General features: G+C 53.6%; 1 protein-coding gene across 12 annotated transcripts in view; it reads left to right on the top strand.

Moving 5' to 3' along the window:
- LOC119960715 (Fc receptor-like protein 3) overlaps positions 1–25,217 on the top strand; it is a 161,948-nt gene that overhangs the window by 17,433 nt on the left and 119,298 nt on the right. For 7 of the 12 annotated variants that reach the window (XR_005459500.1, XM_038788320.1, XM_038788322.1 and 4 more), the window contains one exon: positions 18,004–18,033. The exons of the other annotated variants lie outside the window; for them this stretch is intronic. Coding sequence is in view for 6 of the 7 variants with exons in the window: in XM_038788320.1 (XP_038644248.1) it covers positions 18,004–18,033 (30 nt within the window). In the remaining variant the exon portion in view is untranslated. The remainder of the gene's footprint in view (positions 1–18,003; positions 18,034–25,217) is intronic. 12 annotated transcript variants of the gene reach the window in all.

The following is a 25,217-nucleotide window of genomic DNA, read 5'->3' as shown; positions in this document are numbered from 1 at the left end:
AGAGGAGGGGTCAGGGTGAGAAGAAGTGTCAGTGTGAGAGGAGCGGTCAGTGTGAGAGCAGTGGTCAGTTTGAGACGATGGTTCAATGTGGGAGCAGGGGTCAGTGTGAGTGACGGGTCAGTGTGAGAGGAGGAGTCAGTGTGAGAGTAGTGGTCAGTGATGGGTCAGCGTGAGAGGTTCGGTCAGTGTGAGAGGAGGGGTCATAGTGAGGATAGGGGCCACTCACAGAGAAGGTGTCAGTGTGGGAGGAGGGTTCAGTGTGAGGGGAGCTGTCAGTCAGGGAGATGGTGTCAGTCAGAGAGCAGGGGTCAAAATGAGTCGAGGGGGCAGTGTGAGGGGAGAGGTCAGCGTCACGGGAGGTCTGAGTTTGAGAGGAGGGGCCAGTGTGAGTGTTGGAGTCGGTCTATGAGGAGGGGACAGTTTGTGAGGATCCGGTCTGAGAGGAGGGCGTCAGGGTGTTAGGAAGGGTCAAAATGAATGGAGGGGTCAGAGTGAGTGGAGTGGTGAGTGTGAGAGGAAGGGTTCAGTATGACGGAAGGGTTCTGTCAGGTAGAAGTGTGCGAGTAAGGGTCAAAATAGGGGTGAGTGTGAGTGGAGAGGTCAGCGTCACGGAAGGTGTCAATATGAAAGGTGGGGTCAGTGTGAGATGAGGGGTCAGTGTGAGAAGGCAAAAGAGTTTGATAGGAGGGGTCAGTTTGAGAGGATGGTGTCAGTGTGAGGGGAGGAATCATTAAGAGGAGGGTTCGGTGTGACAGGAGGTGTCTGTGTAAGTGGAGGTGTCATTGTGAGAGGAGGATTCAGTCCATGATGAGGTGTCAATGTGAAAGGAGTCACTGTGAGGGATCAGTGAGAGAGGAGGTGTCAGTGTGAGAGGATGGTCAGTCTAAGTGGAGGTGTCAGTGTGAGAGGATATGTCAGTGTGAGAGGAGGGGTCAGTGTGGGAGGAGGGACCAGTGTGAGAGGAGGGGTCAGTGTGGGAGGAGATGTCAGGGTGAGCGGATGGTCAGTCTAAGTGGAGGTGTCAGTGTGAGAGGATATGTCAGTGTGAGAGGAGGGGTCAGTGTGGGAGGAGGGACCTGTGTGAGAGGAGGGGTCAGTGTGAGAGGAGGGATCAGTGTGAGAGATGTCAGTGTGAGCGGATGGTCAGTATAAGTGGAGGTGTCAGTGTGAGAGGAGGGGTCAGTGTGAGAGGAGGGGTCAGTGTGAGAGGGGTCAGTGTGTGAGGAGGGATCAGAGTGAGAGGAGGGCTCAGTGTGAACGGAGGGATCAGTGTGAGAGGAGGGATCAGCGTGAGGCAAGTGGTCAGTGTGAGGGGATAATATCGAAGGAGGGGTAATTGTGAGAGGAGGTTTCAGTCCATTAGCAGGGGTCATTTTGTGTGAAGGGATCAGTGTGAGAGGAGGGGTCAGTGTGAGAGGAGTGGTCAGTGTGAGAGGAGGGATTAGTGTGAGAGGAGGGGTGAGTGTAAGAGGAGGGATCAGTGAGCGTGGACTGGTCAATGTGAGAGGAGGGATCGGTGTGAGGGGAGGGAACAGGGTGAGGCGAGGGATCAGTGTGAGGAGGGTTAGGTGCGAGAGGAGGGGTCAGTGTAAGTGGAGAGGTCAGTGTGTGAGGAGGATTCAGTCCGTGATGAGGGATCAATGTGAAAGGAGTCATTGTGAGGTATCAGTGTGAGAGTGGGTGTCAGTGTGAGCGGATGGTCAGAATAAGTGGATGTGTCAGTGTGAGAGGAGGGATCAGTTCGAGAGGAGTGGTCAGTGTGAGAGGAGGGATCAGTTCAAGAGGAGGGGTCAGTGTGAGAGGAGGGATCAGTGTGAGAGGAGGGTTCAGTGTGAGAGGAGGGATCAGTGTGTGAGGAGGGGGCAGTGTAGGAGGAGGGATCAGTGCTACAAAAGGGATCAGTGTGAGAGGAGGGGTCAGTCTGAGAAGAGAGATCAGTGTGAGGCGAGTGGTCAGTGTGAGGGGATAATATCGAAGGAGGGGTAATTGTGAGATGAGGTTTCAGTCCATTAGCAGGGGTCATTTTTTGTGAAGGGGTCAGTGTGAGAGGAGGGGTCTGTGAGAGGAGTGGTCAGTGTGAGAAGAGGAATTAGTGTGAGAGGAGGGGTGAGTGTGAGATGAGGGATCCGTGAGAGGGGACTGGTCAATGTGAGAGGAGGGATCGGTGTGAGGGGAGGGATCAGTGTGAGGGGAGAGATCAGTGTGAGGGGAGGGATCAGTTTGAGGGGAGGGATCAGTGTGAGGGGAGGGATCAGTGTGAGGGGAGGGATCGGTGTGAGGGGAGGGATCAGTGTGAGGGGAGGGATCAGTTTGAGGGGAGGGATCAGTGTGAGGGGAGGGATCAGTGTCAGGGGAGGGATCGGTGTGAGAGTAAGTATCAGTGTGAGGGGAGGATTTAGTCCATGATGAGGGGTCAATGTGAAAGGAGTCACTATGAGGGATCAGTGTGAGAGGATGTGTCAGTGTGAGAGGAGGGGTCAGTGAGAGAGGATGGAACAGTGTGAGAGGAGGTAACAGTGTGAGAGGAGGTGTCAGTGAGGCAGGAGGGATCAGTGTGAGGGGAGGGATCAGTCTGCGTGGTGGAATCATTGTAAGAGGAGGGTGAGAGGAGGGGTCAGTGTGAGCGGAGGGGTCAGTGTAAGATAGGTCTGTGTGAGAGGAGGGGTCAGTGAGAAAGGACGGGTCAGTGTGAGAGGAGAGGTCAGTGTGGTTGGAGGAGTCAGTGTGAGGGGACGGTTCAGTGTGAGGGGACGGGTCAGTGTTAGAGGACAATGTTGAAGGAGGGGTCAGTGTGAGAGGATGTTTCATCCATTCGGAGGCGTCAGTGTGTGTGGCGGGGTCACAGTGAAAGGAGGTGTTAGAGTGAATGGAGGGTTCAGGGTGAGAAGAGTGGTCAGTGTGGGAGGAGCTTTTAGTGTGAGGGAGGGGTCAGTGTGAGGGTAGAGGTCAGTGTGAGTGGAGGGGTCAGTGTGAGGGGAGGAGTCAGTGTGTGAGGATGTTTCAGTCCATGATGAGGTGTCAAAGAACAAAGAGCAAAGAACAAAGGAAATTACAGCACAGGAACAGGTCCTTCGGCACTCCCAGCCTGCGCAGATCGAGATCCTTTATCAAGACATTTCTCCTATTTTACAAGGTCTACTTCCCTCTGTCACTCTGAGTGGTCAGTGTGAGCGGATGGTCAGTATAAGTGGAGGTGTCAGTGTGAGAGGAGGGGTCAGTATGAGAGGAGGGGTCAGTGTGAGAGGAGGGGTCAGTGTGTGAGGAGGGATCAGTGTGAGAGGAGGGCTCAGTGTGAACGGAGGGATCAGTGTGAGAGGAGGGATCAGCGTGAGGCGAGTGGTCAGTGTGAGGGGATAATATCGAAGGAGGGGTAATTGTGAGAGGAGGTTTCAGTCCATTAGCAGGGGTCATTTTGTGTGAAGGGATCAGTGTGAGAGGAGGGGTCAGTGTGAGAGGAGTGGTCAGTGTGAGAGGTATGGATTAGTGTGAGAGGAGGGGTGAGTGTAAGAGGAGGGATCAGTGAGAGTGGACTGGTCAATGTGAGAGGAGGGGTCGGTGTGAGGGGAGGGAACAGGGTGAGGCGAGGGATCAGTGTGAGGAGGGTTAGGTGTGAGAGGAGGGGTCAGTGTAAGTGGAGGGGTCAGTGTGTGAGGAGGATACAGTCCATGATGAGGGGTCAATGTGAAATGAGTCACTGTGAGGGATCAGTGTGAGTGTGGGTGTCAGTGTGAGCGGATGGTCAGTATAAGTGGGGGTGTCAGTGTGAGAGGAGGGATCAGTGTGAGAGGAGGGTTCAGTGTGAGAGGAGGGGGCAGTGTAGGAGGAGGGATCAGTGCGACAAGAGGGATTAGTGTGAGAGGAGGGGTCAGTGTGAGAGGAGAGATCAGTGTGAGGCGAGTGGTCAGTGTGAGGGGATAATATCGAAGGAGGGGTAATTGTGAGTGGAGGTTTCAGTCCATTAGCAGGCGTCATTTTTTGTGAAGGGGTCAGTGAGAAAGGACGGGTCAGTGTGAGAGGAGAGGTCAGTGTGGTTGGAGGAGTCAGTGTGAGGGGAGGGATCAGTGTGAGGGGGCGGGTCAGTGTGAGGGGACGGGTCAGTGTGAGAGGACAATGTTGAAGGAGGGGTCAATGTGAGAGGATGTTTCATCCATTCGGAGGCGTCAGTGTGTGTGGCGGGGTCACAGTGAAAGGAGGTGTTAGTGTGAATGGAGGGTTCAGGGTGAAAAGAGTGGTCAGTGTGGGAGGAGCTTTTAGTGTGAGGGGAGGAGTCAGTGTGAGGGTAGAGGTCAGTGTGAGAGGATGTTTCAGTCCATGATGATGTGTCAAAGAACAAAGAACAAAGAACAAAGGAAATTACAGCACAGGAACAGGTCCTTCGGCACTCCCAGCCTGCGCCGATCGAGATCCTTTATCTAAACCTTTCTCCTATTTTACAAGGTCTACTTCCCTCTGTCACTCTGAGTGATCAGTGAGAGAGGAAGTTTTCAGTGTGACGGGTGGTATCTGTCAGGTACATGAGTGAGAGTACGCGTCAAATTAAGTCGAGGAGCGAATTTGAGGGGAGAGGTCAGCGTCACGAGAGGTGTCAGTATGAAAGGAAGGGTCAGTGTGAGAGGAGGGGTCAGTGTGAGAAGACGGTTCAGTTTGATAGGAGGGATCAGTTTGAGAGGAGGGGGTCAGTGTGAGGGGAGGAGTCAGTGTGAGATGTGGGTTCGGTGTGAGAGGAGGGGGCAATGTGAGTGGAGTGGTCAGTGTGAGAGGAGGATTCAGTCCATGATGAGGGGTCAATGTGAAAGGAGTCACGATGAGGGATCAGTGTGAGAGGAGGGGACACTGTGAGCGGATGGCCAGTGTAAGTGGAGGTGTCAGTGTGAGAGGAGGGGTCATTTTGAGGGGATGGATCAGTGTAAGAGGGGGACAGTCTGAGAGGAACGGTCAGTGGGAGGGGAGATGTCAGAGTGGGTGGAGGAGTCAGTGTGAGTGGAGGGATCAGTGTGAGGGGACGGGTCAGTGTGAGGGGACGGGTCCGTGTGAGAGGACAATGTTGAAGGAGGGGTCTGTGTGAGAGGAGGTTTCATCCATTCGGAGGCGTCAGTGTGTGTGGCGGGGTCACAGTGAAAGGAGGTGTTAGTGTGAATGGAGGGTTCAGGGTGAGAAGAGTGGTCAGTGTGGGAGGAGCTTTTAGTGTGAGGGGAGGGGTCAGTGTGAGGGTAGGGGTCAGTGTGAGGGGAGGGGTCAGGTGAGGGGAGGAGTCAGTGTGAGAGGATGTTTCAGTCCATGATGAGGTGTCAAAGAACAAAGAACAAAGAACAAAGGAAATTACAGCACAGGAACAGGCCCTTCGGCACTCCCAGCCTGCGCCGATCGAGATCCTTTATCTAAACCTTTCTCCTATTTTACAAGGTCTACTTCCCTCTGTCACTCTGAGTGGTCAGTGTGAGAGGAAGTTTTCAGTGTGACGGGGGGCATCTGTCAGGTACATGAGTGAGAGTACGCGTCAAATTAAGTCGAGGATCGAATGTGAGGGGAGAGGTCAGCGTCACGAGAGGTGTCAGCATGAAAGGAAGGGTCAGTGTGAGAGGAGGGGTCATTGTGAGAAGACGGTTCAGTTTGATGGGAGGGGTCAGTTTGAGAGGAGGGGGTCAGTGTGAGGACGGAGTCAGTGTGAGATGTGGGTTCGGTGTGAGAGGAGGGGGCAATGTGAGTGGAGGGGTCAGTGTGAGAGGAGGATTAATTCCATGATGAGGGGTCAATGTGAAAGGAGTCACGATGAGGGAGCAGTGTGAGAGGATGGGACAGTGTGAACGGATGGTCAGTATTAGTGGAGGTGTCAGTGTGAGAGGAGGGGTCAGTGTGAGAGGAGGGATCAGTGTGAGAGGAGGGGTCAGTGTGAGCGGATTGTCAGTATAAGTGGAGATGTCAGTGTGAGAAGAGGGGTCAGTGTGAGAGGAGTTGTCAGTGTGAGAGGAGGGATCAGTTTGAGAGGTGGGGTCAGTGTGAGAGGAGGGATCATTGTGAGAGGAGGGGTCAGTGTGAGAGGAGGGATCAGTGTGTGAGGAGGGGGCAGTGTAGGAGGAGGGATCATTGCTACAGGAGGGATCAGTGTGAGAGGAGGTGTCAGTGTGAGAGGAGAGATCAGTGTGAGGCGAGTGGTCAGTGTGAGGGGATAATGTCGAAGGAGGGGTAATTGTGAGAGGAGGTTTCAGTCCATTAGCAGAGGTCATTTTTTGTGAAGGGGTCAGTGTGAGAGGAGGGGTCAGTGTGAGAGGAGTGGTCAGTGTGAGAGGAGGAATTAGTGTGAGAAGAGGGGTGAGTGTGAGAGGAGGGATCAGTGAGAGGGGACGGGTCAATGTGAGAGGAGGGATCGGTGTGAGGGGAGGGATCAGGGTGAGGGGAGGGATCAGGGTGAGGGGAGGGATCAGGGTGAGGGGAGGGATCAGTGTTAGGGGAGGGATCAGTGTGAGGGGAGGGATCGGTATGAGAGGAAGAATCAGTGTGAGGGGAGGATTTAGTCCTTGATGAGGGGTCAATGTGAAATGAGTCACTGTGAGGGATCAGTGAGAGAAGATGTGTCAGTGTGAGAGGAGGGGTCAGTGTGAGAGGAGTGGTCAGTGTGAGAGGAGGAATTAGTGTGAGAAGAGGGGTGAGTGTGAGAGGAGGGATCAGTGAGAGGGGACTGGTCAATGTGAGAGGAGGGATCGGTGTGAGGGGAGGGATCAGGGTGAGGGGAGGGATCAGTGTTAGGGGAGGGATCAGTGTGAGGGGAGGGATCGGTATGAGAGGAAGAATCAGTGTGAGGGGAGGATTTAGTCCATGATGAGTGGTCAATGTGAAATGAGTCACTGTGAGGGATCAGTGAGAGAAGATGTGTCAGTGTGAGAGGAGGGGTCAGTGTGAGAGAAGGGATCAGTGTGAGAGGAGGGGTCAATGAGGCAGGAGGGATCAGTGTGAGGGGAGGGGTCAGTGTGCGGGGAGGAATCATTGTAAGAGGAGAGATCAGTGTGAGAGGAGGTGTCAGTGTGAGCGGAGGGGTCAGTATGAGATAGGTCTGTGTGAGAGGAGGGGTCAGTGTGAAAGAAGGGGTCAGTGTGAGAGGAGAGATCAGTGTGGGTGGAGGAGTCTGTGTGAGGGGAGGGATCAGTGTGAGGGGACGGGTCAGTGTGAGGGGACGGTCAGTGTGAGAGGACAATGTTGAAGGAGGGGTCAGTGTTAGAGGAAGTTTCATCCATTCGGAGGCGTCAGGGTGTGTGGCGGGGTCACAGTGAAAGGAGGTGTTAGTGTGAATGGAGGGTTCAGGGTGAGAAGAGTGGTCAGTGTGGGAGGAGCTTTTAGTGTGAGAGGAGGGGTCAGTGTGAGGGGGGGTCAGTGTGAGGGGAGGGGTCAGTGTGAGGGGAGGAGTCAGTGTGAGAGGAGGTTTCCTTCCATGATGAGGGGGTCAAAGAACAAAGAACAAAGAACAAAGGAAATTACAGCACAGGAACAGGCCCTTCGGCACTCCCAGCCTGCGCCGATCGAGATCCTTTATCTAATCCTTTCTCCTATTTTACAAGGTCTACATCCCTCTGTTCACTCTGTGGTCAGTGTGAGAGGAAGGTTTCAGTGCGACGGGAGGTATCTGTCAGGTACATGAGTGAGAGTACGGGTCAAATTAAGTCGAGGATCTAGTGTGAGGGGAGAGGTCAGCGTCACGAGAGGTGTCAGTATGAAAGGAAGGGTCAGTGTGAGAGGAGGGGTCAGTGTGAGAAGACGGTTCAGTTTGATAGGAGGGATCAGTTTGAGAGGAGTGGATCAGTGTGAGCGGGAGGGATCAGTGTGAGGGGAGGGATCAGTGTGAGGGGAGGGATCGGTGTGAGAGGAAGTATCAGTGTGAGGGGAGGATTTAGTCCATGATGAGGGGTCAATGTGAAAGGAGTCACTATGAGGGATCAGTGATAGAGGATGTGTCAGTGTGATAGGAGGGGTCAGTGTGAGAGAAGGGCTCAGTGTGAGAGGATGTGTCAGTGTGAGAGGAGGGGTCAGTGTGAGAGAAGGGATCAGTGTGAGAGGAGGGGTATGTGAGGCAGGAGTGACCAGTGTGAGGGGAGGGATCAGTGTGCGGGGTGGAATCATTGAAGAGGAGGGTTCAGCGTGAGAGGAGGGGTCACTGTGAAAGTAGGGGTCAGTGTGAGTAGAGGTCAGTGTTGGTGGAGGAGTCTGTGTGAGGGGAGGGATCAGTTTGAGGGGACGGGTCAGTGTGAGGGGACGGGTCAGTGTGAGAGGACAATGTTGAAGGAGGGGTCAGTGTGAGAGGAAGTTTCATCCATTCGGAGGCGTCAGTGTGTGTGGCGGGGTCACAGTGAAAGGAGGTGTTAGAGTGAATGGAGGGTTCAGGGTGAGAAGAGTGGTCAGTGTGCGAGGATCTTTTATTGTGAGAGGAGGGGTTAGTCTTAGGGGGGGGAGGTAACTGTCAGGTACATGAGGGGAGAGGTCAGCGTCACGAGAGGTGTCAGTATGAAAGGAAGGGTCAGTGTGAGAGGAGGGGTCAGTGTGAGAAGACGGTTCAGTTTGATAGGAGGAGTCAGTTTGAGAGGAGGGGATCAGTGTGAGGGGAGGAGTCAGTGTGAGATGTGGGTTCGGTGTAAGAGGAGGGGGCAATGTGAGTGGAGGGGTCAGTGTGAGAGGAGGATTCAGTCCATGATGAGGGGTCAATGTGAAAGGAGTTCCGATGAGGCATCAGTGTGAGAGGAGGGGACAGTGTGAGCGGATGGTCAGTATAAGTGGAGGTGTCAGTGCGAGAGGAGGGGTCATTTTGAGGGGATGGATCAGCGTAAGAGAGGGGTCAGTCTGAGAGGAACGGTCAGTTTGAGGGGAGATGTCAGAGTGAGGTAAGGGATCACTGTGAGGGGAGGGCACTGTGTGAGGGGAGGGGTCATTGTGAGGGGAGGGGTCATTGTGAGGGGAGGGGACAGCGTGAGGGAATGGGTCAGTGTGAGAGGAGGTAAGGGATCGTGTGATGGGATGGACCTGTGTGAGGAGGGGTCATTGTGTGGGGAGGGATCAGTGTGAGGCGAGTGGTCAGCGTGAGACGAGTGTTCATTGTTAGGGGACAATGTCGAGGAGGGGTAATTGTGAGAGGAGGTTTCAGTCCATTAGGAGGGGTCACTATGTGTGAAGGGGTCAAAGTGAGACGAGGGGTCAGGGAGGGAGGAAGGGTCAGTGTGAGTGGAGGTTTCAGTCCATGAGGATGGATTATTATAAGAGGAGTGGTCACTGTGAGGGGAAGGGTTCCTGTGAGAAAAGGGATGAGTGTGAGACGAGATGTCAGTGTCAGAGGGGAAGTAAGTGTGAGGGGAGAGCCAGTATGATGTTATGGAACTGTGTGAGGGGAGAGGTAAGTGTGGGAGGAGCGGTCAGTGTGAGAGGAGGTTTCAGTCGATGATGAGGGGTCAGTGTGAGAGGTATCAATGTGAGTGGACGTGTCAGTGTCAGAGGCGGAGTCAGTGTGAGAGAAGGGGTCAGCGTGAGGGGTCAGTGTGAGAGGCGGTGTTAGTGTGGTGGAGGGTTCAGTGTGTGGGGACAGTGTGAGAGGCAGGGTCAATGTGAATGGAACAGTCAGTGCGTGGAGGGATCGGTGTGAGTGATCAGTGAGCGGAGGGGTCATTATGAGGGGAGGGATCAGTGTGAGGGAAGAGGCCATTCTGAGTGGAAGGATCAGTGTGAGGGGAGGGGACATCGTTAGAGGAGGGGTAGGTGTGAGAGGAGTGGTCAGTGTGAGGGGAGGGATCAGTGTGTGGGGAGGGGTCATTGTTAGAGGAGGGGTAGGTGTGAGAGGTGGTCAGTGTGAGGGAAACAGTGTCAGGGGAGGGGTCAGTTTGAGAGGACGGGTCAATGTGATAGGAGGGGTCAGTGTGAGAGGAGGTTCCAGTCCATGATGAGGGGTCAGTGTGACTGATCAGTGTGAGGGGACGGATCAGTGTTTGAGTAAGGGTCAGTATGAAGGGAGGTATCAGTGTGAGGGGAGGAGCAAGTGTGTGACGATTGGACAGTGCGAGGGGACAGTGTTGAAGGAGGGGTCTGTAAGAGGAGGTTTCAGTCCATGAGGAGGGGTCAGTGTGAGAGGAGAGATCAGTGTGAGTGGAGGGATCACTGTGAGGGTATTGCCAGTGTAAGGGAAGAGATCTCTGAGTTAGAAGTGGTCAGTTTGAGTGGAGGGGTCAGTGTTAGAGGAGAGATCAGTGTGATTGGAGGGATCAGTGTGAGAGGAGAGGTCAGTATGAGAGGAGGGATCAGTGTGAGAGGAGAGGTCAGTGTGATAGGAGGGATCAGTGTGAGAGGAGAGGTCAGTATGAGAGGAGGGATCAGTGTCAGAGGAATGGTCAGTGTGAGAGGAGGGGGTCACTGTGAGAGGAGAGATCATTTTGAGGGGAGGTGTCAGTGTGAGATTGAGGGATCACTGTGAGTGGAGGGGTCAGTGTGAGGAGAGGGATCATTGAGAGAGGAGGGGTCAGGTTGAGAGGAGTGGTCAGTGTGAGAGGAGAGGTCAGTCTGAAGGAAGGTGTCAGTGTGAGAGGAGGGATCAGTGTAAGAGGAGGGATCATTTTGAGAGGAGGGGTCACTTTGAGAGGAGGTGTCGGTGTGAGAGGACAGGTCAGTTTGTGGGGAGGTGTCAGTGCGAGAGGAGGGATCAGTGTGAGTGGAGGGGTCAGTGTGAGTTTAGGGGTCAGTGAGGGTAGGAGTCAGTGTGAGGGGAGCGGGCAGTGTGAGGAGAGGGGTCAGTGTGAGAGAGGGGTCAGTGTGGGAGGAAGTGTCAGGATGAGAGGAGGGGTTAGTTTGAGAGGAGGGGTCAGTGTGAGAATGGAGTAAGTGTGAGTGGACGAGCTAGTGTCAGAGGAAAGGGTCAGTATGAGGTGAGGGGTCAGTGTCAGAGGAGGCGTCAGTGCGAGGATGGATCAGTGTGATGGGAGAGGTCAGTGTGAGGGGAGGGGTCAATGAGACGAAGGATCAGTGTGAGAGAAGGGGTCAGTGTGAGAGGATGTTTCAGTGCGAGAGAAGGGGTCAGCGTGAGAGGAGAGATCAGTGTGAGTGGAGGAATCAGTGTGAGTGTAGGGGTCAGTATGAGGGAAGGGATCATTGAGAGAAGATGTGTCAGTTTGAGAAGTGGGTCAGTGTAAGAGGAGAGGGCAGTGTGAGAGGAGGGTTCAGAGTGAGGGAAGGGATCATTGAGAGAGGAGGGGTCAGTTTGAGAGGACGGGTCTGTGTGAGTGGAGAGATCAGTTTGAGGGGAGATGTCAGTGTGAGAGGATGGATCAGTGTGACGGGGGGGTTCAATGTTAGTGGAAGTTTCATTATGAGAGAAGGGATCAGTGTGAGTGGTCAGTGTGAGTGGTCAATGTGAGGGTAAAAGTTCACTGTGAGGGGAGCGATCAGTGTGAGGGGAGAGGTCAATGTGAGGGGAGGGGTCAGTGTGAGAGCAGGGGTCAGAGTGAGAGGAGGGATCAGTGTTAGACAAGGGGGCAGTGTTGGGGACGTTTCAGATTGAGAACAGGTGTCAGTGAGAGAAGAGGGTTCAGTGTGAACGGAGAGGTCAGTGTGAGGGGTGAGTGTGAAGAGGGGGGGGGGGTCGATGTGAGAGGAGGGATCCCTGAGAGGTGAGTAGTCAGTGCGAGAGAAGGGATCATTGTGAGTGAAGGGATCAGTGTGAGAGGAGGGGTCAGTGCGAGAGGAGGGGACAGTGAGAGGGGACAGTGTTGACGAGGTTTCATTCATGAGGTGGGGTCAGTGTGAGTGGAGATGTCAGCGTGAGAGGAGGTTTCAGTCCATGAGGAGGGATCAGTATGTGAGGAGGCGTCACTGTGAGGGTAGGCTTCAGTTTGACACGAGGGGTCAGCGTGAGAGCAGGGGTCAGTGTGAGATGAGCGGTCTGTGTGAAGTGAAGGGTCAGTGTCAGAGCAGGGGTCAGTGTTAGAGGAGAGGTTAGTGTGAGAGGAAGAAGTCAGTGTGAGGTGACGGGTCAGTGTCAGAGGAAGGGGTTAGTGTAAGTGGAGAGCTCCGTGTGAGAGGAGGGGTCGGTGTGAAGGATGTCAGGGTGAGAGCAGTGTCAGTGTGAGCGGGGTGGGGCAGTGTGAGAGGAGGTGTCTGTTTGAGGGGAGGGGTCATTGTGAGAGAAGGGAGCAGTGTGAGAGGGCGCTCAGTGTGTGAGGAGGGGTCGGTCTGAAAGGAGTTGATAGCTTGATTGAAGAGGGCAGGGTGAGAGGAGGGGTTCATGCGGAGAGGAGAAATCAGTGTGAGGGGAGTGGTCAGTCCATGAGGAGGTTTCAGTGTGAGAGCAGTGGTCAGTGTGAGAGTTCGAGTCAGTGTGAGAGGAGGGGTCAGTGAGAGGAGGGGTCAGTGTGAGAGGAGGGGTCAGTCTGAAGGGAGGTGTCAGTATGAGAGGAGGGATCAGTGTAAGAGGATGGATCATTTTGAGAGGAGGGGTCACTTTGAGAGGAGGGGTCGGTGTGAGAGGACAGGTCAGTTTGTGGGGAGGTGTCAGTGCGAGAGGAGGGATCAGTGTGAGTGGAGGGGTCAGTGTGAGTTTAGGGGTCAGTGAGGGTAGGAGTCAGTGTGAGGGGAGCGGGCAGTGTGAGGGGAGGGATCAGTGTGAGAGAGGGGTCAGTGTGGGAGGAAGTGTCAGGATGAGAGGAGGGGTCAGATTGAGAGGAGGGGTCAGTGTGAGAATGGAGTAAGTGTGAGTGGACGAGCTAGTGTCAGAGGAAAGGGCCAGTATGAGGTGAGGAGTCAGTGTCAGAGGAGGCGTCAGTGAGAGGATGGATCAGTGTGATGGGAGAGGTCAGTGTGAGGGGAGGGGTCAGTGTGAGAGGATGTTTCATTGCGAGAGAAGGGGTCAGTGTGAGAGGATGTTTCAGTGCGAGAGAAGGGGTCAGTATGAGAGGAGGGATCAGTGTGAGTGGAGGAATCAGTGTGAGTGCAGGGTCAGTATGTGGGAAGGGATCATTGAGAGAAGATGTGTCAGTTTGAGAAGTGGGTCAGTGTAAGAGGAGAGGGCAGTGTGAGAGGAGGGTTCAGAGTGAGGGAAGGGATCAATGAGAGAGGAGGGGTCAGTTTGAGAGGACGGGTCTGTGTGAGTGGAGAGATCAGTTTGAGGGGAGATGTCAGTGTGAGAGGAGGGATCAGTGTGACGGGGGTTCAATGTGAGTGGAAGTTTCATTATGAGAGAAGGGATCAGTGTGAGTGGTCAGTGTGAGTGGTCAATGTGAGGGTAAAAGTTCACTGTGAGGGGAGCGATCAGTGTGAGGGGAGAGGTCAATGTGAGGGGAGGGGTCAGTGTGAGAGCAGGGGTCAGAGTGAGAGGAGGGATCAGTGTGAGACAACGGGGCAGTGTTGGGGACGTTTCAGATTGAGAACAGGTGTCAGTGAGAGAAGAGGTTTCAGTGTGAACGGAGAGGTCAGTGTGAGGGGTGTGTGAAGAGGGGGCTGGTCGATGTGAGAGGAGGGATCCCTGAGAGGCGAGTATTCAGTGCGAGAGAAGGGATCATTGTGAGTGAAGGGATCAGTGTGAGAGGAGGGGTCAGTGCGAGAGGAGGGGTCAGTGTGAGGGGACAGTGTTGACGAGGTTTCATCCATGAGGTGGGGTCAGTGTGAGTGGAGATGTCAGCGTGAGAGGAGGTTTCAGTCCATGAGGAGGGATCAGTATGTGAGGAGGCGTCACTGTGAGGGGAGGCTTCAGTGTGACAGGAGGGGTCAGCGTGAGAGCAGGGGTCAGTGTGAGATGAGCGGTCTGTGTGAAGTGAAGGGTCAGTGTCAGAGGAGGGGTCAGTGTTAGAGGAGAGGTTAGTGTGAGAGGAAGAAGTCAGTGTGAGATGACGGGTCAGTGTCAGAGGAAGGGGTCAGTGTAAGTGGAGAGCTCCGTGTGAGAGGAGGGGTCAGTATGAAGGGTGTCAGGGTGAGAGCAGTGTCAGTGTGAGCGGGGTGGGGCAGTGTGAGAGGAGGTGTCTGTTTGAGGGGAGTGGTCATTGTGAGAGAAGGGAGCAGTGTGAGAGTGCGCTCAGTGTGAGAGGAGGGGTCGGTGTGAAAGGAGTTGATAGTTTGATTGAAGAGGGCAGGGTGAGAGGAGGGGTTCAGGCGGAGAGGAGAAATCAGTGTGAGGGGAGTGGTCAGTCCATGAGGAGGTTTCAGTGTGAGAGCAGCAGTCAGTGCGAGAGTTCGAGTCAGTGTGAGAGGAGGGGTCAGTGTGAGAGGAGGGGTCAGAGTGAGAGGGGTCAGTGTGAGGGGAGGGGTCAGCATGAGAGGAGGGGTCAGTGTCACAGGAAGCGTCAGTGTGATGAGTGGGGTCAGTGCGAGAGTTGGAGTCAGTGAGAGGAGGGATCAGTGTGAGAGGAGAGGTCAGTGTGAGAAGGGTCAGTGTGAGGGGAGGGGTCAGTATGAGAGCAGGGGTCAGTGTCAGAGGATGCGTCAGTGTGATGAGAGTGGTCAGTGCGAGAGTTTGAGTCAGTGTGAGAGGAGGGGTTAGTGTGAGAGGGGTCAGTGCGAGAGTTGGAGTCAGTGTGAGTGGACGGGCCAGTGTCAGAGGAAAGGGTCAGTATGATGTGAGGGGTCGGTTTCAGAGGAGGTGTCATGAGAGGAAGGATCAGTGTGAGGGGAGGGGTCAGTGTGAGGGGAGGGGTCAGTCTGAGAGAAGGTGTGAGTGTGTAAGGAGTGTTCAGAGTGAGAGGAGGGTTCAGTGTGAGAGGGCAGTCAATGTGAGAAGAGGGGTTAGTGTGAGCGTGGAACAAAGAACAAAGAAAATTACAGCACAGGAACAGGCCCTTCGGCACTCTCAGCCTGCGCCGACCCAGATCCTTTATCTAAACCTGTCTACTACTTTACAAAGACTACTTCCCTCTGTTGCCGCCCGTTCATATACCTGTCTAGATGCTTCTTAAATGAATATATTGTGCCCGCTTCTACCACCTCCGCTGGTAAAGCGTTCGAGACACCCACCGCCCTCTGCATAAAAACTTTCCACGCACAGCTCCCTTAAACTTTCCCCCTCTCACCTTGAAATCGTGACCCCTTGTAACTGACACCCCCACTCTTGGAAAAAGCTTGTTGATATCCACCCTGTCCATACCTCCCATAATTTTGTATACCTCAATCAGGTCTACCCTCAACAGCCGTCTTTACAACGAAAACAATCCTAATCTACTCAACCTTTCTTCATACTCAACCACCCTCCAAACCAGGCAACATCCTGGTGAACCTCCTCTGCACCCTCTCCAAAGCATCCACATCCTTCTGGTAATGTGGCGACCAGAACTGCACGCAGTATTCCAAATGTGGCCTAACCAAAGTCCTATACAACTGTAACATGACCTGCCTACTCTTGTACTCAATACCCCGCCCGATGAAGGCAAGCTGTATGCCTTCGTGACCACTCTATCAACCTGCGTTTCCACCTTCAAGGTACAATGGACGTGAACTCCCAGATCTCTCTGTACAACAATTTTTCCCAGGATCCTTCCATTGACCATGTAGTCCGCTCTTGAACTTGATCTTCCAAAATGCATCACCTCGCATTTGCTTGGATTGAACTCCATCAGCCATTTCTCTGCCCAACTCTCCAGTCTATCTATATTTTGTTGTATTCTCTGACAGTCCTCGCTATCTGCAACTACACCAATATTAGTATAATCTGCAAACTTGCTAATCAAACCACCTATCCCTTCCTCCAGGTCATTTATGTAGATCACAAACAACAGTGGTCCGAGCACAAATCCCTGTGGAACACCACTAGTCACCCTTCTCCATTTTGAGACACTCCCTTCCTCCCCCTGGAGGTCATGTAGAGAGGAGGGATCCGTGTGAGAGGAGGGGTCAGCGTGATTGGTGGGGTCAGTTTGAAAGGAGAAATCAGTGTGAGTGCAGTTGTCAGTCCATGAGGAGGTTTTAGTCTGAGAGGAGGGGTCAGTAGGGGAGTTCGAGTCAGTGTGAGAGGAGGGGTCAATGTGAGAGTAGGGGTCAGTGTAAGAGGAAGGAGTCAGTGTGAGAGGAGGGTACAGAATGAGGTATGGTGTCACTCTGAGAGCAGGAGTCAAAGTGAGCGGTGGGGTCAGTGTGAGAGGAGGGGTTAGTGTGAAAGGATTGGCCGGTGTGAGAGGAGAGGTCAGTGTGAGTGGAGGCGTCAGTGTGATGTGAGGGATCAGTGTGAGAGTTGGTCAGTTTGAGAGGACGGGTAGCGTTAGAGGAAGGGGTCAGTTTGAGATGAGGGGTCAGTGTGAGAGGACACGTCAGTGTCAGAGGACGGGTCAGTGTGACGGGAGGGCTTTGTCTGAGTGGAGGGGTCAGTGTGAGAGTAGGGGTCAGAGTGAGTGGAGAGCTCGTTTGAGAGGAGGGATCAGTGTGAATGCAGGGTTCAATGTAAGATGAGGGGTCATTCTGACAGGAGGGGTCAGTGTGAGAGGAGGAATCGGTGTGAGAGGAGAGGTCAGTGTGAGAGGAAGGATCAGTGTGGATGTGGGGTCAGTGTGGGATGCAGTGTGAGAGGAGGGATCAGTGTGAGAGGAGGGGTCAGCGTGAGAGGAGGTGTCAGTATGAGAGGTGGGGTCAGTGTGAGAAGGTGTGTCCGTATGAGAGGAGGTGTCAGTGTGAGAGGAGGTGTGAGTCTGAAATGGAATAAATTCGAGATGGGCTCGTCAGTCCCAGAGAAGAAATATGTCCCGACAGGGGACTCAGTTCGAGATCGGGTGGTCAACCTGACAGGTCAGTCCAGGAGGGTACATACTGCTTGGTTAGTCCGATAGGAGGTGTCAGTCACTCATGAAGCACAGTCTGGGATAGACATCGAGACAGATCACATTCTGTGATGGGTGTGGTGGGGGCAGGTTTAGTTTGTGAGTGCGGGATTGAGGTTCGCTCTTCTGGAACTTGGTTGTATCATAATGTGTCAATCTGGATGTTGAACATGGGGTCGAGTTATGGAGTCGGTCGGGATTGGGGTTCTTGTTGCTTTCCGGAGTTGGGTTTGGCATCCGGAGGGGTTGGCTGGATCAGGTTGCTTAGGTCTGGCTGGTGATAGTTCAGGTGGGGACTTTTGGTGAAGTGTTGTGTGATCACGTGTCAGTGCATAGGAGCGAGTCGGTGCAGAAGAAAGGCAGTGGGTAGGGGAGTCTTCGTCTGTCGACTCGGAACTTCAAACGTTTTCAGGGTAACTGTTTGGTTAAAACTGGCAGACATGTCCCAAGTTCGTGTGATATGGGCTCCCCTGGCCAGATTCCCATCTCTTCGCAATTCCCAGGGGAAGTTCACATTTCTGAGTTTTCCTCATGTGTCTTCACGGGGAACCATACTGCAGAAATTCCCCAGCCAAATCTCTGGAGACCCTACACATGCCACTCCTGGAATACAGGAATTTATGGGATAATATGAAATGTGTTGAGTTTTCTGAGGAGAGATGGAGAGCTTCAGTGCCATGTAAACTCACTCTAGAGAGAGAGAGAGAGAGAGGGCGAGAGAGCGAGAAGGAGGCAGTGATTGTCAGAGAGACAGAATCATTCACTTCCTCCTCTTTCACCACCCACTTATTCAAAGAGTGAGGTGTTATTGGAAATCGCTGAGTTAAAAAGTTCTCCTCGCTCATCGCTTTTAGTGCATTAATAATCATTGTCATGGTCACATCAACCGCGTGAAACATGTGGCTCCAACACATCTTCTCATCTAAAATCCATGCCCCCACTCTGGCGGAGACATTTCTAACCATTAGACTGACATCCACATTTTTCCGAACTTGTGATGACGAGAACTGGGCACCATGGTCTACCAGAGAATGAATTTCTCTACATGTTGCCTAACTATCGGTTCCCTTTTTTGTACCAAACATTCTACTTATGATGTACAAATCGCCCATTGCTCCCTTTCTGCAAGCTCAATGTTATCTTTCCCCTTCTAACACAAAACCACAGTCCCTCATACCTAAACTTTCCTTGATAGGCCACACGTAAAATGGATAAAATGAACAAAATATGCATTTCAACTCCTTCTGTTTTCCAGTGCACCTGGGATATCAAGGGATCAGCGAAGGTAGGATCAAAAAAAATTCCTTATCGATAACAATTTAGCATGTTTAATTATTTCCTACAATCAATTGATGGGTTAAATAGAGGACAATGAATAGATTTGGCTTCGGCTTTCTGGCGAGTCACAACATATCGGATTGTCCTGGCTGGAAGAATTTCCAACTATTATTTTTCTATTGAAAACGTGGCAGGTAAATCGAGTCGTCTGGGCCATCATGGACGAATTTTCACGATGTTTTCAATTCACTGCTATCCAGTAAATGAAAAATGAATTTCAATTGAGATTTGAAAAGATTGGCGACGAGTTCTAATAGCTGGATTAATAATTCCCAGTTTGGATATGCAAGTCTATGATATATGAAGTAATGTACAGTCGCCATGGTCCTCGAGGACCATGGGCAGATTTATCTTCGTGCGGGGAGAACTGGCAGGTGGTGTTTTGATGGAGGAATCGCCGCACCTCAGGCAAGGGGCAACGTTGAGGAGGAGTAAACTTCATGAATAACGTAGCCAATCTTCGGATTGAACCCTCAAAATGAACCAACTTAATTTGCCAAAAAACGGAGGTGAATCTCGTTAATGAAGTTTTTGCTGTGCACACGAACTTTTCGAATTCAGAGGCCAAAGCTCCGGTAAAAGTTTAGGGAAATCTCCTCAAATTGTATTGGTAACGAGGTTTAGACAAACGATTTGGAAGAGTTTTCATAGAATATTTAATATATTTGTTTTAGAAGAGATCACTCAACCGTGACCTCCGATGTAGTCGCCACTTGCACAAATATCATTTTGGTTAATATTGATGATGTTGTACAGCCTATTGAATATAATACCGACAGTAAGAGATAATATGTCTGATCAGGGGTCCATGTGAGATGAGGGGTCAGTTTGATTATAAGGGTCAATGTGAGAGGAGAGGTCGCTGTGAGAGGATGGGACACTGGGAGAGGAGGGATCAGTGTGAGAAGAGGGGTCAGTGTGAGAGGAGGGATCAGTGAGGGACAAGGGGTCAGTGTGAGAGGAGGGGTTAGTGTGAGAGGTGGTGTCAATATGTGGTGCGGTGTCATTGTGACAGGAGGCGGCAATGTGAGGGACAACTCAGTGTCAGAGGAGAGGTCAGTCTGAAATGAGGACTCAGTGTGAGTGGAGGGATCAGTTTAGGACGAGTGGTCAGTGTGAGAGGAGAGGTTAGTGTGAGCGGAGCGATTAGTTAGTGACGCGGGGTCGGTGTGAGAGGAGTGGAGTGTGAGACGAAGGGCTCAGTATTAGAAGATAATTCGTGTGAGAGGAGGGGTCAGTGTGAGAGGAGGGCAACGTTGAGGGGAGGGGGTTGTGTGAGGGCAGGGGTCAATGCGTGGCGCGGTGTCAGAGTGAGAGGAGACGTCAGTGTGAGGGGAGGAGTCAATGTCAGTGGAGGGGTCAGTGTGATAGGAAAAGTCACTTTAAGGGGAGCAGTCAGTGTTAGAGGAGAGGTCAGCCTGAGAGGGGGGCTCAGTGTGAGGGAAGGGATCAGTGTGAGAGTAGTGATCAGCGAGAGGAGGGATCAGTGTGAGAGGAGGGGCCATTGTGAGAGGACGGGTCAGTGTGAGGAGAGGAGACAGTCCATGAGGAGGGGTCGATGTGAGCGGAGGGGTCAATGTGAGTGTAGGAGTCACTCAATGAGGAGGGGTCACTGTGAGTGGAGTGGTCAGAATAGGAGGAGTCAGCCCGAAGGAAATGTCAGTTTGAGAGGAGGTCAGTGTCAGGGCAGTGGTTAGTGCGAGATGAGGGCATAGTGCGAGAGGAGGGGTCACTGTCAGTGAAGGGCTCAAAATGAATGGAGGGGTCAGTGTGAGGTGTGTCGTGAGAGGAGCGGCCGGTGTGAGATACGGGGTCAGTGTTAGGGATGGAGTTATTGTGAGAGGTGAAAGTTTGAGAGGGGTGAGGGTGAGCTGAGCGGTCAGTGTGAGGTGAGGGGTCAGTTTCAGAGGAGGAGTCAGTGTGAAGGGAGGGTTGTCTGGGAGAGGCGGGGTCAGTGTGACGTAGGGGTCAGCTTGAGAGGAGTGTTCCTTCTGAGAAGAGGGGCCAGTCTGAGCAACGGCCAGTGTGAGAGGATGGCAATGTGCGAGGAGGGGTCAGACTGAGAGCAGGGGTCAATGTGAGACGAGGAGTCAGTCCATGAGGAGGGGTCAGAGTGAGGGGTCAGTCTGAGAGCAGGGGTCAGAGTTTGAGGAGTCAGTCTATCGAGAGCAGCAGCCAGTATGAGAGGGTGGGTAATGTGAGAGGAGGGGTCAGACTGAGAGCGGGGGTCAGTGTGAGACGAGGGGTCAGTCCATGAGGAGGGGTCAGAGTGAGGGGTCAGTCTGAGAGCAGCGGCCAGTGTGAGAGGATGGGTAATGTGAGAGGAGGGAGCAGACTGAGAGGAGGGGTCAGTGTGTGACGAGGGGTCAGTGTGAGACGAGGAGTCAGTCCGTGAGTAGGGGTCAGAGTGAGGGGTCAGTCTCTGAGCAGCGGCCAGTGTGAGAAGATGGGTAATGTGAGAGGAGGGGTCAGAGTGAGAGGAGGGCCACTGTGAGAGGAGGGGTCAGTGTGAGAAGAGGGTCAGTGTGAGAGGAGGGGTCACTGTGAGAGGAGAGGTCGGTGTGAATGGAGGGGCCAGTGTGTGATGATGGTTCAGTGTGAGAGAATGGTGTAAGGGATGTGGTCAGTGTGAGGGCAGGGGTCAATGCGTGGTTCGGTTTCAGAGTGAGAGGCGGCGTCAGTGTGAGGGGAGGGGTCAGTGTGAGTGGAGGAGTCAGTGTGATAGGAAGAGCCACTTTAAGGTGAGGAGTCAGTGTTAGACTAGAGGTCAGCCTGAGAGGGGGGCTCAGTGTGAGGGAAGAGATCAATTTTAGAGTAGTGCTCAGTGAGAGGAGGGATCAGTGTGAGAGGAGGGGCCAGTGTGAGAGGACGGGTCAGTGAGAGGAGAGGTGACAGTCCATGAGGAGGGATCAATGTGAGCGGAGGGGTCACTGTGAGTGTAGGAGTCACTCAATGAGGTGGAGTCACTGTGAGCGGAGTGGTCAGAAAAGGAGGATTAAGCCCGAAGGAAAGGCCAGTTTGAGAGAAGGCGTCAGTGTCAGGGCAGGGGTTAGTGTGAGATTAAGGCGTAGTGCGAGAGGAGGGGTCACCGTCAGCGAAGGGGTCAAAATAAGTGGAGGGGTCAGTGTGAGGTGAGTGTCAAGTGAAAGGAGGGGTCGGTGTGAGAGGAGTGGTCAGTGTAAAATGTGGGCTGAAGGAGAGAGGAGGGGTCAGTGAAAGAGGAATGGTCAGCGTGAGGGAGGGTTTTGCGTGAGAGACGAGGTAAGTGTGAGAGGGGGGTCAGTGTGTGAGTAGGGTTTAGTGTGAGAGGTGGGGTCAATATGTGGTGCGGTGTCATTGTGACAGGAGGCGGCAATGTGAGGGACAACTCAGTGTCAGAGGAGAGGTCACTGAAAGGAGGACTCAGTGTGAGCGGAGGGATCAGTTTAGGACGAGTGGTCAGTGTGAGAGGAGAGGTTAGTGTGAGCGGAGCGATTAGTGAGTGACGCGGGGTCGGTGTGAGAGGAGTGGAGTGTGAGACGAAGGGTTCAGTAATAGAAGATAATTCGTGTGAGAGGAGGGGTCAGTGTGAGAGGAGGGCTAAGTTGAGGGGAGGGGGTTGTGTGAGGGCAGGGGTCAATGCGTGGCGCGGTGTCAGAGTGAGAGGAGACGTCAGTGTGAGGGGAGGAGTCAATGTGAGTGGAGGGGTCAGTGTGCTAGGAAAAGTCACTTTAAGTGGAGCAGTCAGTGTTAGAGGTCAGCCTGAGAGGGGGGCTAAGTGTGAGGGAAGGGATCAGTGTGAGAGTAGTGATCAGCAAGAGGAGGGATCAGTGTGAGAGGAGGGGCCATTGTGAGAGGACGGGTCAGTGTGAGGAGAGGAGACAGTCCATGAGGAGGGGTCGATGTGAGCGGAGGGGTCACTGAGAGTGTAGGAGTCACTCAATGAGGAGGGGTCACTGTGAGTGGAGTGGTCAGAATAGGAGGAGTAAGCCCGAAGGAAATGTCAGTATGAGAGGAGGCGTCAGTGTCAGGGCAGTGGTTAGTGCGAGATGAGGGCTTAGTGCGAGAGGAGGGGTCACTGTCAGCGAAGGGGTCAAAATGAGTGGAGGGGTCAGTGTGAGGTGTGTCGAGTGAGAGGAGGGGTCGGTGTGAGAGACGGGGTCAGTGTTAGGGATGGAGTTATTGTGAGAGAAGGTGTCAGTTTGAGAGGGGTGAGGGTGAGATGAGCGGTCAGTGTGAGGTGAGGGGTCAGTTACAGAGGAGGAGTCAGTGTGAAGGGAGGGTTGTCTGGGAGAGGCGGGGTCAGTGTGACGTAGGGGTCAGTTTGAGAGGGGTGTTCCTTCTGAGAAGAGGGGCCAGTCTGAGCAACGGCCAGTGTGAGAGGATGGGTAATGTGCGAGGAGGGGTCAGACTGAGAGCAGGGGTCAATGTGAGACGAGGGGTCAGTCCATGAGGAGTGGTCAGAGTGAGGGGTCAGTCTGAGAGCAGGGGTCAGAGTTTGAGGGGTCAGTCTATCGACAGCAGCAGCTAGTATGAGAGGGAGGGTAATGTGAGAAGAGGGGTCAGACTGAGAGCGGGGGTCAGTGTGAGACCAGGGGTCAGTCCATGAGGAGGGGTCAGAGTGAGGGGTCAGTCTATCGAGAGCAGCAGCCAGTATGAGAGGGTGGGTAATGTGAGAGGAGGGGTCAGACTGAGAGCGGGGGTCAGTGTGAGACGAGGGGACAGTCCATGAGGAGGGGTCAGAGTGAGGGCAGTCTGAGAGCAGCGGCCAGTGTGAGAGGATGGGTAATGTGAGAGGAGGGATCAGACTGAGGGGTCAGTGTGAGAAGAGGGGTCAGTGTGAGACGAGGGGTCATTCCGTGAGGAGGGGTCAGAGTGAGGGGTCAGTCTCTGAGCAGCGGCCAGTGTGAGAGGATGGGTAATGTGAGACGAGGGGTCAGAGTGAGAGGAGGGCCACTGTGAGAGGAGGGGTCAGTGTGAGAAGAGGGTCAGTGTGAGAGGAGGGGTCACTGTGAGAGGAGAGGTCGGTGTGAATGGAGGGGCCAGTGTGTGATGATGGGTCAGTGTGAGAGAATGGTGTAAGGGATGTGGTCAGTGTGAGGGCAGGGGTCAATGCGTGGTACGGTTTCAGAGTGTGAGGCGGAGTCAGTGTGAGGGGAGGGGTCAGTGTGAGTGGAGGAGTCAGTGTGATAGGAAGAGCCACTTTAAGGTGAGGAGTCAGTGTTAGACTAGAGGTCAGCCTGAGAGCGGGGCTCAATGTGAGGGAAGGGATCAATTTTAGAGTATTGCTCAGTGAGAGGAGGGATCAGTGTGAGAGGAGGGGCCAGTGTGAGAGGACGGGTCAGTGAGAGGAGAGGAGACAGTCCGTGAGGAGGGATCAATGTGAGCGGAGGGGTCACTGTGAGTGTAGGAGTCACTCAATGAAGTGGAGTCACTGTGAGCGGAGTGGTCAGAAAAGGAGGATTAAGCCCGAAGGAAAGGCCAGTTTGAGAGCAGGCGTCAGTGTCAGGGCAGGGGTTAGTGTGAGATGAAGGCGTAGTGCGAGAGGAGGGGTCACTGTCAGCGAAGGGGTCAAAATAAGTGGAGGGGTCAGTGTGAGCTGTGTGTCAAGTGAAAGGAGGGGTCGGTGTGAGAGGAGTGGTCAGTGTAAAATGTGGGCTGAAGGAGGGAGGAGGGGTCAGTGTAAGAGGAGGGGTCAGCGTGAGGGAGGGTTTAGCGTGAGAGACGAGGTAAGTGTGAGAGGGGGGTCAGTGTGAGACGACGTGTCAGTATGAAAAGAGGAATCAGTGTGAGAGGAGGGGTCAGTGTGAAAGGAGAGGTCAGCGTGAGAGTAGAAGTCAGTGTGAGAGGAAGGGGTCAGTGTGTGAAGAGGGGTCAGTATGTGAGGAGAGGTTAGTGTGAGAGGATGTGTCAGTATGAGGGGAGGAGTCAGTGTGAGAGGAGTTTCAGTATGATAGGATGGGTCAGTGTGAGTGGTGGGGTCAGTGTGAGAGGATAGGTCAGTGCGTGAGGAGCTGTCAGTGCGAGAGAGGGGGTCAGGATGAGGGGAGGGGTCAGTGTGTGAGGAGGGGTTAGTGTGAGAGGTGGGGTCAATATGTGGTGCGGTGTCATTGTGACAGGAGGCGGCAATGTGAGGGACAACTCAGTGTCAGAGGAGAGGTCAGTCTGAAAGGAGGACTCAGTGTGAGCGGAGGGATCAGTTTAGGACGAGTGGTCAGTGTGAGAGGAGAGGTTAGTGTGAGCGGAGCGATTAGTGAGTGACGCGGGGTCGGTGTGAGAGGAGTGGAGTGTGAGACGAAGGGCTCAGTATTAGAAGATAATTCGTGTGAGAGGCGGGGTCAGTGTGAGAGGAGGGCAAAGTTGAGCGGTGGGGGTTGTGTGAGGGCCGGGGTCAATGCGTGGCGCGGTGTCAGAGTGAGAGGAGACGTCAGTGTGAGGGGAGGAGTCAATGTGAGTGGAGGGGTCAGTGTGCTAGGAAAAGTCACTTTAAGTGGAGCAGTCAGTGTCAGAGGAGGTCAGCCTGAGAGGGGGGGCTCAGTGTGAGGGAAGGGATCAGTGTGAGAGTAGTGATCAGCGAGAGGAGGGATCAGTGTGAGAGGAGGGGCCATTGTGAGAGGACGGGTCAGTGAGGAGAGGAGACAGTCCATGAGGAGGGGTCGATGTGAGCGGAGGGGTCACTGTGAGTGTAGGAGTCACTCAATGAGGGGTCACTGTGAGTGGAGTGGTCAGAATAGGAGGAGTCAGCCCGAAGGAAATGTCAGTTTGAGAGGAGGCGTCAGTGTCAAGGCAGTGGTTAGTGCGAGATGAGGGCTTAGTGCGAGAGGAGGGGTCACTGTCAGCGAAGGGGTCAAAATGAGTGGAGGGGTCAGTGTGAGGTGTGTCGTGAGAGGAGGGGTCGGTGTGAGAGACGGGGTCAGTGTTAGGGATGGAGTTATTGTGAGAGAAGGTGTCAGTTTGAGAGGGGTGAGGGTGAGATGAGCGGTCAGTGTGAGGTGAGGGGTCAGTTTCAGAGGAGGAGTCAGTGTGAAGGGAGGGTTGTCTGGGAGAGGCGGGGTCAGTGTGACGTAGGGGTCAGTTTGAGAGGAGTGTTCCTTCTGAGAAGAGGGGCCAGTCTGAGCAACGGCCAGTGTGAGAGGATGGGTAATGTGCGAG

Source organism: Scyliorhinus canicula, unplaced genomic scaffold (genome assembly GCF_902713615.1).
Source record: "Scyliorhinus canicula unplaced genomic scaffold, sScyCan1.1, whole genome shotgun sequence".
Lineage (NCBI taxonomy): Eukaryota > Metazoa > Chordata > Chondrichthyes > Carcharhiniformes > Scyliorhinidae > Scyliorhinus > Scyliorhinus canicula.
Note: the sequence above shows the minus strand (reverse complement) of the source record. Positions and strands in the feature narration are given on the sequence as shown.